Here is a 15,008-nt window from a genome sequence, read left to right as displayed (position 1 = left end):
AAACTTTCATTTGAATAAGTACAATGATAATCAATTCTTTTCTTTTAACTTTTTTTTTAAAGTAAGAAGATTACATAACATAAATAAATAATAAAATGGTTTTTTCAGGTATGAAATAAGTAAAATAATTATTCACGATAAACACAACTTTTAAGTGTTTGACGTAGTTTAGTATGCATCCACACATAACATGAATCTTATCTTATTATAATACAATACTGTATTTTCTTGTGTTCATAAAAACTATAGAAGTTGATGAGTAGTAACGAACGCAGCTTTTCGGTACTCAGCAAGAGCCCACAATGGGAATGTGTTTCTGTAGGTAGCATAGTGTATCATACAATTTTTCATGAACACTCCTACTATTTCCTGCAAATGCGATTATAACAGTTTTCTAGATCAAAATTATGTACCAAGAAGATAATGGAAGCTATGAAACATAATATGTTCTAAGTTTTTAGCAAAGATCTAACCTGTTGTGGGAAGTCTCCATTTTCCATTTGCGAATTGATGATAAGTTTTGCAGCACGGTGAAGAGGTATTGGATCTCTCTCAGCCTGTTTTCTTTAATAGATTAAACCAAAGAAATTTCGTTGTATTTCTCGAAAAGAAGTGTATGCAAAATGAAATATTTGAACCTGTCCAGCGCTGATCAATCCCATTATTGCCCACGCTGTTTGTACCAGGTTGGAACATTTCCCTTCTGAAGGTATGTATCTCTACACATACATCATGTTAGAAAGATCAGCACTTAATTCGATAATTTTGATGAAATTTACGTACTAATTAAGGTCTTTATCCCCGTAAATACCTGTTCAGGGCATGACAGATAGCTTTCGCCCCAACCTCCATCATCTTTCTGTGTTGTGAGCAAAAATTCAACACCTTTACGAATAGCCTGGCTGTTTTGATACGTTTTACCAGCGGCTGCTAGGCCGCCAAGAGCAAACCATGTGGCGTAAATGAAACAAACGCCCCACTTTCCATACCTATCATGACTCGAGCACACATTTTGTATTTTGTTAGGCTTCTTCTGAACCATATGTATGAGTTGTGTTAAAAGTAATATACCATGAACCATCTGGCCTCTGTTCGTTTTCTAGGAATTGCACTGCTTTCTCGATGGACCTGCTGATCTCTTTCGTCTTGTGATCCGGATAGAGTTGCTTGAACAGAACCAGAGCTTGCATAACAGAGGAGGTACATTCCACATACTCACGCTCAGCCACTAGATTGGCCAGAAATTCTGTGGGATTGAGCAACTGAAACACCATTTACAAAGGTTTAACATCAGAGAATCTTTTCCGACTAACTTCTAATTTAGCAAAAAATATGCGAGCATCCTTATGTCTTTCACTTCTTACTTCGATCCACTCATATGCACGGGCAGGCTCCCATGCAGTCATACCTACATTATCACTCTACATCAGATGAATTCATGGGTTGTAAATTCTACTACCTTTTTTGGGACATTGTTCTTAAAGATTCAACCTTACCTGAAAAGACAGCATGAGATTAACAGAATCGAATAGTTGTTCGGGATCCATTTTCTGGCCAACAACCTCAGCTGGCATCATGGAGAGCAGCAGACAACACTACAACACAGAAGAAGTACTTTTGAGGCATAACTCTCGAGGAACCTACGGCTAACTTGTTTTGCATCAGTGACTGGCTGGATTACCTTGAAAGCTTCAGCTGTACAATCTGAAACTTGCCATCCATGATCTCGATCAGATAAAGTCCATGCTCCTTTGGGAAATGTGGCGGTACATGCTCTCATAGTCACCAGACGGGTTTTCTCTAACCTGCAATGTTCTTTGATTTAAGAAAACATATCCACCTGTTCTTTAGAGCAATTCACGGTACACTACTATAATAGAAGATATCAAACCTGAGATTTTTTAATGTAGTCATGTCCTTTCTTGAGTACACCACCGGTTTCATCAGAGAGATCACTAGCAAGTATAGCTTGAACCGCGAACCCTGTATCCCATAGTTGACTTCCAAAGCTCTGCATATATAGAATTCTTAAGAAGTTTACATTGTTAGACTACACCTAATATCTGGTTTTTAATTCTTTGGTACCTGCATTTTCATTCCATCTTCGGCGACCCACATGTAATCTGGAATTCGAGCAAGATGCTTCTTGAAGTAGTCCCCATTGGGGTTTTCAATCCAGCAAGCAAGCATGCACAATACCTAAAAAACAAAAGTTAGAATTCAAGCATATATGATTGTTAGAAAGAATATGCATAGTTTTGATAAAGGGTCACTCAACGTTTTACCTTCTCAACACATCCGATGGTGATATAATGACTGTTCTCGTCTTCGTAATGTATGTGTTTCATTGCCCGCCGAAGAGCTTTTTCTCTGACAAGCTTGTTTAATGGCCAACGGGTAAGGAATGGCTCCAAAAGAGGTAAAGAGCGTCCCATACCAAATCTTGAACCAAAGGATGTGGGAAATACATGTCTTCCTGCGGGAAAAACGATGTAATGTTTATGTAATCGTGACATTGATCAAGATTAAAAAAACTGCCAACCATACCTTTGCGTAAAGACGCCGTGTTTTATTCCAGTTGATTGATTCGTAAGGTTGCAAGTGGAGTTCTTTACGCAGTTGCATAATAAGAGGTGTTATTGGACCAACAAACCTCTTCCCATATAGATACGACATGGGCATGTAAACCATCCGGCAGTAGCACAAAACTTTGCCTACACATCAAAAACCTCAAAATCAACAGATGGAAATAACTATTGCAAAACGAGCCAAATAGTAAAATATCAAAAGAAAAAAGAGGAAACGGAAAACAAACCTAAGTGTATTGGAAGGAAAGAAGGCAGCAACCAGATCTCCGGAGGCATACGATTGGTTCCATACCAATCATAGATTCCGAGTATCTGCAAACAAAACAAATCAAAAGCTGATTGTAACCTTTCTATCAGTTGATATTAGGAGGATATGGTCCCAAAAGCTTACCGAGAGCCAAATTTTTCCCCAGGATGGAATATAAGTCACACCACCACGGTCAAGAATCCAGTCCCTGGCCCGTTTGCAAGCGTTATCTCGTCCTCCATTGGGACCTTCTCCGAGGAGACGCACGCAAATGTAATTCAAAGCGGTGCACAACATCATGCTCTTGCTCTCAATGTGTAATCCCCATCCACCATCTTCGTTCTGCAAATTACACAGTTACTCTGATCACCCTTGTCAAAAGGCTCTTCTTTACAGAAAAAAAAAAAAAAAAAAACAGAGGCATCAATTGAGAGTACCTGGTGACAATAGATATGTCGAAGCATCTCCTTGCGATGCTCAGCATCGAATATCTCCTCAAGGTGTCCTGTGATATACAAACAAAATACCTGCAGCCAAAAAGTTTTCATTGATTCCTCCTCCCTCCATTAATTTCTCTATCAATTAGAAACCCTAAATCTCTGAATCTAACCCTAATTGAGCATCCTCCGATAGACATAGAGTAATAATTGAAAGAAAAAACGAAGAAGAAGAAGAAGAAACATACCAAAGGAGGAAGGAAGAAGAGAGGTCCGGTGATTTCTCCAGGCCAGTGACCATCGGAGGCCTGCAAAGCCGAGAAGAAAGAAACTCCTCTCCGTAACGCATCCGTCGCGTTTCCATGGGTTATGGCTTCGCCGTCGTCGATCTTCACTGGCGGGATCACTTGCTCGAACTTTGCCTCTCTCAGAAACTGTACAGTAGTCAAAATCAACTCACATCAAAAATAGAAACTTTTCGTTGAAAAAAAAGGAAAGAAACAAACAAGGTATGAGTAATTGCACATGGCCCATTAACTTAACTTTTAGGGGCCCAAAAGTATAAATAACTTCATTTTATGATTTCGTCTCGTCACTGGGGTTGTTCAATTTTCCGTTTTTTTTGGTCAACTTTTAAGATTGGTTGTTCTCTTTCTCGGTCGATTTTATTGATTTTCCGAGAGCCATTATAATTAGGTATGAATTATCTGATTGTTTTTTTTGTCCTTCTGTTTTGAATGATTTGCCTAAAATCGAAGATTCTTTTAAAACAAAATGTTATACATATATTTTTCTATATGAATTCATAGCGCATCATGCTGAAATTACCCTTCAATTTAATGTTTCCTAAACGGCACTAACATACTACAGTTTACGATAAGTCTGATTGGTTTTGATAACAATTCTACTTTTAGCCAAAATCCATATTTTTCTTAATGTGGTTGTAGTTTAACCTACATGTGTGTATAAATTATGAATTATATATAATAATAATAAGTTATATAGCCAATATCACAAACATCTAGCTGATTAGATTTTAGGGAATTTTGTCATGATAATAAAAAAATAAATGTCATTGGTGAATAAATTAAAAAACTCACTTGCATTCGCCACAAGAGGTCACTGCAACCTTTAACACGAGAACGGTTGTCTACAAATTTCTGACGAGCTTCTCCTACGGCGGCTCGTTCCTCCCGCGTGCCGGTTTTGGGATCATACTCCCATGTTTGACGTCCGACGAAGTTGTTGCTGCTGAACAAGTAAGGATCTTCTCCATTTCCCTCTCCTATCTTCAGCCTCCACATAATGAATGATCCTCTATATACGTATATGATCCATATACCAAATATATAGTTAGTGAGTTTAGAATTTCATGCAAACGATGATATATAATCCAGTACCTAGACATGCATACAATATATATACTGATATATATATATATATATATATATATACACACTATATGTTTTACATGCTTATATATGTCTTTATATATTAAAACTAAAGATACCCTATGTAATGAACATGTTATAGAGAGAGAGAATAATAGAGATAAGAGAGTACTTGGCGACGTCGATGTTTAATTGCCTTTGCGATTGTTTATGCTTTGGAGAGTTTCATGTACGTATGTTTATATAGAGGTCCAGGACGAGGAGGAACTGGATAATAATAATAATTTGGGCGCTTATTTTATTAACTAAATTATTATCTCTAACGTTTATTTTTTTTTGGGTTAGACAAATGTATTTTTTCTTCTAAATTGTAAAAGGTGTACATGATACATCTTAAATATATGTATAGTTTACAGCAGAATTAAAGATAAAGCCTCAAATTTACACTCTTCAACTCAAAGTAGATTACAGTTAATTACAAGTTTATAGTACTTCTTCTCTTTTTTTTTTTTTTCTCAACGTGTTATTGCGGTAACATCGTATTATTTGGTTTTTGGAGTATTAAACATAAGTGAACTCATCACAAGACTTCGATAATTCAAAAAGGTTTTATTATCTAAAACCTAGCTCGTAGGTTCCATATGACCATATATTTTAGTGATCAGTTCCCATAGCAAAATATATATCAGAACTCAAATAGTACTCCCAAAATCAGACTCAAGTAATTAATGATCTGGTGGATGGACCACACCTGTTTAGACGTTCATCATGCATTTCATTAATGAAAATATATATACACTTTTCAATCACTTATGTTTTGATTTCGCGAGGGAGTCCTAGAGACCACACACCACACATATAAATATCGGAGTGTAGAGACTAAAGACCACTCAAATAAATGAAATTATCGTTTTTTACATCAAATCACGATTACTCAAACTCTTTTTATTCTTTAGAACCAGTTAGCAACATTAACAGTTATTTATACCCAAGAACAAAAGGACACATGTATTTTGATTTTTTGTCTAAGTATTTAAACCGTATTTTATGTAATTTAGTTCCAACTGTTACTACACAAATGACCAAAATGGAACTTAGTTCCAACTTATTAAAAAAAAAACGGATACAAGTACATAGAAATTGGACTATCGGAGTTATATGTATCAATATAATCAACAATTAATCATGACCGACCTAACCATAAACGCCACACGTACCGTCGTCTTAGATGCAGTGTGGACAGATGTCCGTATATAGATGGAGGGCGCACATGATCGTTATGAGATAATAGCAATTTGACAAAAACAGACTGTATTGGTTCCAACGTAACAATAGTGAAACATATATTACTCACTTTGTCAATCGCAATAAGTGCCACCGTACTGGTTCCAACTTTTTATACGGCGTTTTTGTTTTTTTGTCATTAAGTGTTAAGAAAAACCTCTGCAATTTGGTCATGTACAATCCCTGCTAGCTAGAAAAATATACAAATGTTATAAAATTTTAGTACATAAAAATGCAATATATTTCATATCGTGTTGTTCTAAAAATATGTTACGGTTTTACCAAAACGAATAATATAAACTCAATGAGCTTAATACAGTATGTCTATATTTTTTTGACACATCATGCATGATCCTAAATTTAAACTTCATAATTGATTACTATATAAGTGTTGGTGATAAAGATACAAAATATACTTTATAAGTATATCCAACGCTCATATTCACAACCGAACATTTGAAACCCAAAGCGTTTACAACCATACTTATCGTAGGGCTTTAAATGCATTCATTGTTTCTAAGACCCAGGTTTCTAGCTTGTACACTTCTCTCTAGATAAATTTTGTAAAATAGATTATTCTTCATTGATACTCATCATGAGTCACGTCGCGTACAAATCGCCTTTCGTAAAAGAGGTGGGTGAGGTCAAAATAATACAGGTATGGAAGTTTACAAAAGTAATATAGGTATGGGGGTTCAGTAACATATCAATTTATCTTATCGTTCAATATGTTGAACGAGATGATTTAACTGTATATCGATCGCCTATGGTATCTAGAGAAGGTACGTGCTGGCGCAAGGCTGGACACACAAATTATACAAACACTTGGGAAACGTCTTTATGGGCTTTGGCTGATAAGTGTCAAGTGAAAATGCTTCTCTTCTGTTCTATGAATTAAAAAAAAAAAAAAAAATCACATGGTGAGATTAAGTTGCTTGACAAATCACCAACCAGCTATCTCCTACTTATTATAAGTTAAGGTTGATCGACTTACAAAACAACACCATGCATGCAAACTAGCTACCACTGAAACTGAAACGTTACATATACTGTATATTCTTTTTGTTTATTTTTGTTCTCAATTTCTCATGGTCAGCAAAACGTGACATTCAAGACCATTGAATCGAAGTCATTTAATTGTTTATTGGGGCTCACATTTTTTCTATAGTATATGATTTAAAACAAAGTTTGGAAGATGAGTCAATCCATATTGATTTTTTTTTTTAACTTTTTCCTTTAATATACTTGTAGATTCCAAAATATCAGATTTCCAATAAATGAGTGATTTCGGCAAATGTTCAATCGAATAATCTTTGATTTAGGATGATTTTAAGAAACGGTAGATTCAATAAGCGATGATTTTAATATAATTAAGAAAATCATCAATCCAGCTAATTAGGGGAAGTTGTAATCTTCTTAAAAAGATCATCCCAAATCAATGATTGGAAAATATAGTTCGGGTTTAGCTAGCTAGTGTTTTTTTTCTGAAAATTCCAATATCCTGTCGAAATCGAATTACCGCACCTCTAGCCGTCGATGGCGTTCATGAGTGACTCATGACGAGGAGGCGATGACTTGGACTTTGAACGTTAGCGATGGAGATGTGAAGTCGTCGGAGGCGAGGAGGATTCTAGCTAGGCTGCTGCAACGGCCAGCGGAGAAAACATCCTTATTCAAAGCGGAGGGCTTCCATGCATTCAAAGCCGTGGCCAGCCATATCACATGCTCAGATCATTTGTAAAGACGAGGAGGAGATGATTCTCGCCCACGAGCAACTTATTCGCTTCTTGGACGAAATGGCTCGTGATAAGTCGAATTTGAACGTCAGCCATAGTCCATTGCCAAGGCAGAGGCAAATAGGCAATGATTTTACAGCAGCCACCAACGGCTAAAGGAGGCGTCCAAATCAAATGACCTTGAGTAACTCATGATTTCGAACCCCATAATACATCTATGTATTGACTTCTCTTGACCCTATCTAGCTAGGGTTTACGCTTAACGTTGGCACGGCTCTTTTTGAGTAAGAAAAGTAATCTCGTTCGTTAACCAAGAAGCAAACTTTATAGGGAGATTCAGTAAATAGCACTAAACATTGTTTTATTTCCAAATCTTGCCCAATATCTTCTAAAATACTAAAAAATAGCACTATATTTCAAAATTATTTTTTAAAAATTAAACCCAAAATTCAAAATATTAAAACATATCCTCTCGAAACAATATTTTAAATGTACAATTAAAGAACCAAACCTAAAAAAAAAAAGAAATTTCAAAAAATTAATTTAAAATATTTTAGTTGTGTTAAATAGTGATATTTTTGAAAATTTGTGGAATGTGTGTTTTAGTTCTATTTTAGAGCGTATGCTCATTGTACTATAATTAAACAAAAACAAGAGAAATGTCTGGTAAAGGGGAAATATCTGGCGTAGACTTGATATGGAAGCTGATCTCAATCCAAACCGATTGAATTCACATATTTACAGTGAATTATTTCCAACAAATCAACTTTTTGCAAATCTAAAATTAATAAAGCTGCGACTGCGAATGTTTTAAATTTTTGATATATCATTTTGTACAAAGAGTTTTGTTGCCAACTTGCATTCTAGGTTGGAAAATTAATTTAGGTTTCGATTCTACAAGTTTTAATAAAATACAACTAATATGGCGTAAAGTTGTTATTATACATGGGGGATTATATGAAATATATGATCCAATCGATCGTGTATACATTGTGTATGCATATTTAGTGACCAGTGTATTTATCCGAACACGTTATGTTTATGTTTCAGAACAATAAAGTATATATATATATATATTTTGCTAAGAATGTAAATATTTATTTCACAGAAAATGTAGAATACACAATTATGGGTAACCAAATCATGATCCCTTTTTTTTTTGAACAAACATACTATTAGGTAAGATGTAATCATACAAGAGAGAGAGCAAGCTCCTCGGCTTGACGATTCAAGTTCCGGAGAATAAAACTAAAGGTACAAGAAAGAAAATTTCTAAATAGAGATAGAATTAATATCATGTTGAATCCCGTGAAGATCCTTCGATTGGAGCATTCAAATTGAGAGCCTTGACTAGCGATTGAGAGTCGAAGGCGAACGAGAGGTGTGTGAAGCCCGAATCAAATCATGATCCCATACCAAAAAATGATAAATAACATGAAAACATACAACATTCTTGAACCAAATCATCATTCTCATTAAAAAAGATGATTTGGGACAAGATAAAAAGAATCCCTAAAGTGAGCTAGAAAAAGAAACAACACGAAAACAGAACAATAAAGATCACGAGTCACCCATAAAGCGAGATGGTAGTCCTTTCACCGGTAATCTGAGCTTAGCAAAGAGCTGCGGAATTGCCGAGCTTAATGTGTTAGGCAATGCTCACTCACTCTAGCGAGTCCCTCTAGGAGTCGGTAGCTCAGAGCCTGGCAACATCTTAACCACAAAGAGCCATACTAATACTACCAAGTGCTTAGAGCAAAAACATGCACTTCAAGTAAAGTCATCAAGGCTTCACACTAAAACATTAATCCGCTGCGGCTGAGCTAAGGCTTAGGCAAAAATGACACGAGAGGCAGTAAACTTTAGAAATCGTAAAAACGAAAATATGAAATATACAAAAATATACAAACTTTCTTTTTCTGCATGCCTATATATACAATTTGCTAAAGATTAATGATAACAATTTGCCTATATCATGTACACTATACAGAAGAAAATAATCGAAACTTTAAATGACAGAAAATATCCAAAAACTCAGCTCTAAATAAGACATTACAAGTATATTACGATTTAACCTTCAATTCCCAAAAGTTTTCAAGTTTACCCTCGTCGTCTAAAGGGAATTACCCAAAGTTAATTATACTTTGATTTAAGCAATAAATAAAACTTCAAAACGAATTATGTATGAGTGGACGTGCTCGTGAATCATATTCAATTTTCTCCTAATTCTCTTCTTTTTCCCACATATATTATTTATGCATACAATACGCCAAATTTTTAGATTAATAATTTAGTTAAGATCTCTAAAGAGATCTACTTGTTCATCAGCAACTTCCTCGATCGGAAGACATGGGAGTTTGATTCGGACGCCGGCACAGAGGAGAGCTGCCGTCGAAGAAGCTCGATGGAAATATTTTGATGATCGTTTCGTGGTTAGAGCAGGCAGTGATCTCATTATACATTATTTATTTCTTCTTTTGTTCATATATAAACTAACTGAAACAAACTCTATAGATGCTGATGAGTAACGAACACAGCCTTTCGGTACTCAGCAAGTGCCCACAATGGGAATGTGTTTCTGTAAGTAGCATAGTGTGTCAAGCAATTTTTCATGAACACTCCTACTATTTCCTGCAAATGCGATAATAACATTCTTTCAATCAAATATGTACTATGATAACATATATAATCTAAATTTCTAGCAAAGAGGATGATGTCAAACCTGTTGTGGGAAATCTCCATTTTCCATTTGCGAATTGATGATAAGTTTCGCAGCACGGTGAAGTGGTATTGGATCTCTCTCAGCCTGTTTTTTTTTTTATAGATTAAAACAAAGAAATTTCATTGAATTTATCGATAAAGAAGTGGATGCAAAATGAAATATTTGAACCTGTCCAGCGTTGATCAACCCCATTATTGCCCAAGCGGTTTGCACCAGGTTCGAACTTTTCCCTTCTGAAGGTATGTATCTCTGCATACATCATGTTAGAAAGATCAGCAGTTAATTCGAGAATTTTGGTGAAGTTTATGTCCTAATTAAGGTCTTGATCCCCGTAAATACCTGTTCAGGGCATGACAGATAGCTTTCGCCCCAACCTCCATCATCTTTCTGTGTTGTGAGCAAAAATTCAACACCTTTACGAATAGCCTGGCTATTTTGATACGTTTTACCAGCGGCTGCTAGGCCGCCAAGACCAAACCATGTCGCGTAAATGAAACAAACACCCCAAAATCCGTACCTATACTCGAAAACACATTATTTTGTTAGGCTTCTTCTTAACCATATGTCTGAGCTGTTTTTAAAGTAGTACACTGTACCATGAACCATCTGGCCTTTGTTCGTTTTCTAGGAATTGCACTGCTTTCTCTATGGACCTGCTGATCTCTTTTGTCTTGTGATCCGGATAGAGTTGCTTAAACAGAACCAGAGCTTTCATAACAGATGAGGTACATTCCACATACTCACGCTCAACCACAAGATTAGCCAGAAATTCTGTGGGATTGAGTAACTGAAACACCATTTACAAAGGTTCAACATCAGATAATCTTTTCCTACGAACTTCCAAACTTGCAAAAAATATGCGAGCATCCTTATCTCTTTCAGCACTTACTTCAATCCATTCATATGCACGGACAGGCTCCCATGCAGTCATACCTCCCTTATCACTCTACATTAGATGAAGTAATGGGTTGTAAATTTATTAAGAGCCAATACTTTTTTGGGGCATTAGATATTCACCCTAACCTGAAAAGACAGCAAGAGATTAACAGAATCGTATAGTTGTTCCGGATCCATTTTCTGGCCAACAACCTCAGCTGGCATCATGGATAGCAGCAGACAACACTACAACACAGAATAAGTACTTTGAGGCATTACTCTCGAGGAAACTACAACTAACTTGTTTTGCATCAGTAACTGGTTAGATTACCTTGAAAGCTTCAGCTGTACAGTCTGAAACTTGCCATCCATGATCTCGATCAGATAAAGTCCATGCTCCTTTGGAAATGTGGCGGTACATGCTCTCATAGTCACCAGAAGGGTTTTCTCTAATCTGCAATGTTCTTTGATTTAAGAAAACACATCCACCTGTTCTTTAGAGCAATTCGAGAAAACACTACTACAATAAGAAAAAGATATCAAACCTGAGATTTCTTAATGTAATCATGTCCTTTCTTGAGTACATTACCGGTTTCATCAGAGAGATCACTAGCAAGTATAGCTTGAACCGCAAACCCTGTATCCCATAGTTGACTTCCAAAGCTCTGTATAAAATTAGAGTTCATAAGAAATTCTCATTGCTAGACTACACCTAATATCTGATTTTCAATCCTTTGGTACCTGCATTTTCATCCCATCTTCGGCGACCCACATGTAATCTGGAATTCTAGCAAGATGCTTCTTGAAGTAGTCCCCATTCGGGTTTTCAATCCAGCAAGCAAGCATGCACAATACCTAAAAAACAAAAGTTTTAGCATTGAAGCATACGATAGTTAGAAAGAATATGCATAGTTTTGATAAAGGGTCACTCAACGTTTTACCTTCTCAACACATCCGATGGTGATATAATGACTGTTCTCGTCTTCGTAATGTATGTGTTTCATTGCCCGCCGGAGAGCTTTTTCTCTGACAAGCTTGTTTAACGGCCAACGGGTAAGGAATGGCTCCACAAAGACGTAAAGAGCGTCCCATACCAAATCTTGAACCAAAGGATGTGGGAAATACATGTCTTCCTGCGAGAAGAACGATGTAATGTTTATGTTATTGTGAAATAAATATATTGATCAAGATAAAAAAAATAGCAGACCATACCTTTGCGTATAGACGCCTTGATTTATTCCAGTTGATAGATTTGTAAGGTTGCAAATGGAGTTCTTCACGCAGTTGCAGAATAAGAGGTGTTATTGGACCAACAAACCTCTTTCCATAGAGATATGACATGGGCATGTAAACCATCCGGCAATAGCACAAAACTTTGCCTATATAAATCAAAAACCAAAAAAAATCAACAGATAGGAAATAACTATTTCAAAATGAGCCAATTCGTAAGAGCTCAACAAACAAAGAAAAAGGAAACGGAAAACAAACCTAAGTGTATTGGAAGGAAAGAAGGCAGCAACCAGATCTCCGGAGGCATAGGATTGGTTCCAGACCAATCATAGATTCCGAGTATCTGCAAACAAAAAAAATCAAAAGCTGATTGTAGCAGGTAATCTATTAGTTAAAACTAGGAGGATATGGTCACAAAAGCTTACCGATAGCCAAATTTTTCCCCAGGATGGAATGTAAGTCACACCGCCACGGTCAAGAATCCAGTCCCTGGCCCGTTTGCAAGCGTTATCTCGTCCTCCGTCGGGACCTTCTCCGAGGAGACGCAAGCAAATGTAATTCAACGCGGTGCAGAACATCATGCTCTTGCTCTCAATGTGTAATCCCCAACCACCATCTTCGTTCTGAAAATTACACAGTTACTCTGATCTCCCTTGTTAAAAGGCTCTTCTTTACAGAAAGAAAAAGAAAAAAAACAGAGGCATTAATTGAGAGTACCTGGTGACAATAGATATGTCGAAGCATCTCTTTGCGATGTTCTGCATCGAATACCTTCTCGAGGTGTCCTGTGATATACAGACAAAATACCTGCAACAAAAGTTACTCAGTTTCATTGATTCCTCCTTCGTCGTTATCCCTTTAATTTCTCACGTAATAGAAGCCCTAAAACTCGAATTCTAACCCTAATTGAGTATTCGCAAACTGAGTATTCGCCGATAAAAATAGAGTAAGAATTGAAAAGGAAAAACGAAGAAGAATAAGAAACATACCAAAGGAGGGAGGAAGAAGAGAGGTCCGGTGATTTCTCCAGGCCAGTGACCATCGGAAGCCTGCAAAGCCGAGAAGAAAGAGACTCCTCTCCGTAACGCATCCGTCGCATTCTGATGAGTTATGCCTTCGCCGTCGTCAATCTTCACCGGCGGTATTACTTGCTCGAATTTCGCCTCTTTCAAAAACTGTGCGGTACAACAAAGTACAGTACCAGTCAAAATCAGCGTAGGAAAGAAAAAGGAAACTAAAAAAGCATGGTATGAGTAATGGCACATAGCCCATTAACTTTTAAAGCCCATTAACTCTTTTCGGTCAATTTGAATTAATTTGGTTTTCCTAGAGCCATAATAATTAATTATGATGAATTGTTTCTGTGTTTCTTTTATAAAGAGAGATCGAAGATTCTATTAATTTTTAGAACAAAAAGAATGAACAGTTATATATATTTTCTATAAGAAAACAAAGTTTTCGTGTTTTGTTCAATTGTTCTTATAGCTTAATTTTTTCTTTCATGCATAGAGCATCATACTGAAATTGTCAACACGAATCATTTTAATGTTTCCTAAACGACACTGTTAAATAACACTAGCTCAGTTTTCCTTTACGATATAAATCAGATTGTTTTGATGACAATTCTACTTTTAGTCCAAAAGATTTTATGTGGTTCTAGTCCAACTAGCATGTGTATAAAATTATGAATATAGCCAATATCACAATCATCTAATTAGATTTTAGGGCATTTTGTAATGATAAAACAAATAAACCTCACTGGTGAATAAATAAATAAAACTCACTTGCATTCGCCACAAGAGGTCACTGCAACCTTTAACACGAGAACGGTTGTCTACAAATTTCCGACGAGCTTCTTCTACCGCTGCTCGCTCCTCCGGCGTGCCCGCTTTGGGATCAAACTCCCATGTTTGACGTCCGACGAAGTTGTTGCTGCTGAACAAGTAAGGATCTTCTCCATTTCCCTCTCCTATCTTCAGTCTCCACATAACGAAAAATAGCAGATCTCAATATACTCGCAAAAAAAAAAAAAAAACTCAGCAAACTCGTCGTGTAATAATAATATGGCGGACACTTGCCTAGTTATTGCAACTAGCGCACTATACGTGTCTCTACCTTTCAATCACTTATTTTGTGATTTCGCGAGGGAGTCTAGAGACCACTCAAGTGATGGCAAAAAAAAAACTAAAACGAGTGACCACTCAAATAAATGAATCGTCGTTGTTTTTACAACAAATCACGGTCATCGAAACTTTTTTTTGTTGTTGTGCTAGAATCAGTTTACGGATATTAGCAGATCTTTTATACAGAGACAAAGATGACACTGTAGTTTTGATTTTTGGTCTATGACTTTAAACTTTGTTCGGCGTAGTGATTATTTCGTCACTTGTTTTAAACCGTATTTTATGCATGTAAATCCCGAATGTTTCAACACAAATTATCTCTATATAAAAAAGATATAAGTACATATGTATCAATCAACATTTAATCATGACCC

At 36.3% G+C, this 15,008-nt stretch overlaps 1 protein-coding gene and 1 pseudogene across 13 annotated transcripts; both read right to left on the bottom strand.

Annotated features, from left to right (window-relative positions):
• Positions 1-24: 24 nt before the first annotated feature.
• Positions 25-4,871, bottom strand: LOC104752323 (beta-amyrin synthase 1-like; annotated as a pseudogene). Its single transcript, XR_015583443.1, has 18 exons — positions 4,836-4,871; positions 4,373-4,589; positions 3,521-3,706; positions 3,273-3,362; positions 2,980-3,177; positions 2,816-2,900; positions 2,548-2,714; positions 2,286-2,476; positions 2,086-2,199; positions 1,892-2,011; positions 1,682-1,805; positions 1,497-1,595; positions 1,365-1,421; positions 1,072-1,262; positions 812-989; positions 639-719; positions 474-557; positions 25-369 (listed from the first exon to the last, which is right to left on the bottom strand). The product of XR_015583443.1 is annotated as a beta-amyrin synthase 1-like (transcript).
• Positions 4,872-10,096: 5,225 nt separating this feature from the next.
• On the bottom strand, positions 10,097-14,783 carry LOC104752324 (beta-amyrin synthase 1). 12 transcript variants are annotated; one of them, XR_015583449.1, is made up of 17 exons: positions 14,296-14,783; positions 13,501-13,686; positions 13,229-13,318; positions 12,937-13,134; positions 12,770-12,854; positions 12,494-12,660; positions 12,223-12,414; positions 12,023-12,136; positions 11,871-11,946; positions 11,613-11,735; positions 11,429-11,527; positions 11,295-11,351; positions 11,002-11,192; positions 10,745-10,922; positions 10,574-10,654; positions 10,406-10,489; positions 10,097-10,314 (listed from the first exon to the last, which is right to left on the bottom strand). XR_015583449.1 is itself a non-coding variant. In XM_010474431.3 (17 exons), the coding sequence occupies exons 1-17, from the start codon at positions 14,497-14,499 to the stop codon at positions 10,192-10,194; spliced, it is 2,292 nt and encodes a 763-aa protein (XP_010472733.2). In that variant the 5' UTR covers positions 14,500-14,782; the 3' UTR covers positions 10,097-10,191. The 12 variants fall into 12 exon arrangements, 6 of the variants coding, with proteins under 6 accessions (XP_010472733.2, XP_010472735.1, XP_087345961.1 ...); XR_015583448.1 differs by having other exon boundaries at positions 11,613-11,775; positions 14,296-14,779; XR_015583445.1 differs by having other exon boundaries at positions 11,613-11,745; positions 14,296-14,777.
• Positions 14,784-15,008: the final 225 nt, after the last annotated feature.

This window comes from Camelina sativa, chromosome 16 (assembly GCF_030686135.1).
Source record: "Camelina sativa cultivar CO46 ecotype springtype chromosome 16, ASM3068613v1".
NCBI classification, from domain to species: Eukaryota; Viridiplantae; Streptophyta; class Magnoliopsida; order Brassicales; family Brassicaceae; genus Camelina; species Camelina sativa.
Note: the sequence above shows the minus strand (reverse complement) of the source record. Positions and strands in the feature narration are given on the sequence as shown.

What these genes read in the sequence shown, in the direction of transcription:
- LOC104752324 (XM_010474431.3), bottom strand. Translation starts at nt 14,499, where the DNA reads ATGTGGAGACTGAAGATAGGAGAGGGAAATGGAGAAGATCCTTACTTG. An exon ending in ATCTGTCATGCCCTGAACAG is followed by an intron (nt 10,655 to 10,744) that starts GTATTTACGGGG and finishes TGATGTATGCAG; the next exon opens with AGATACATACCTTCAGAAGG. An exon ending in GGTTGATCAACGCTGGACAG is followed by an intron (nt 10,490 to 10,573) that starts GTTCAAATATTT and finishes AAAAAAAAACAG; the next exon opens with GCTGAGAGAGATCCAATACC.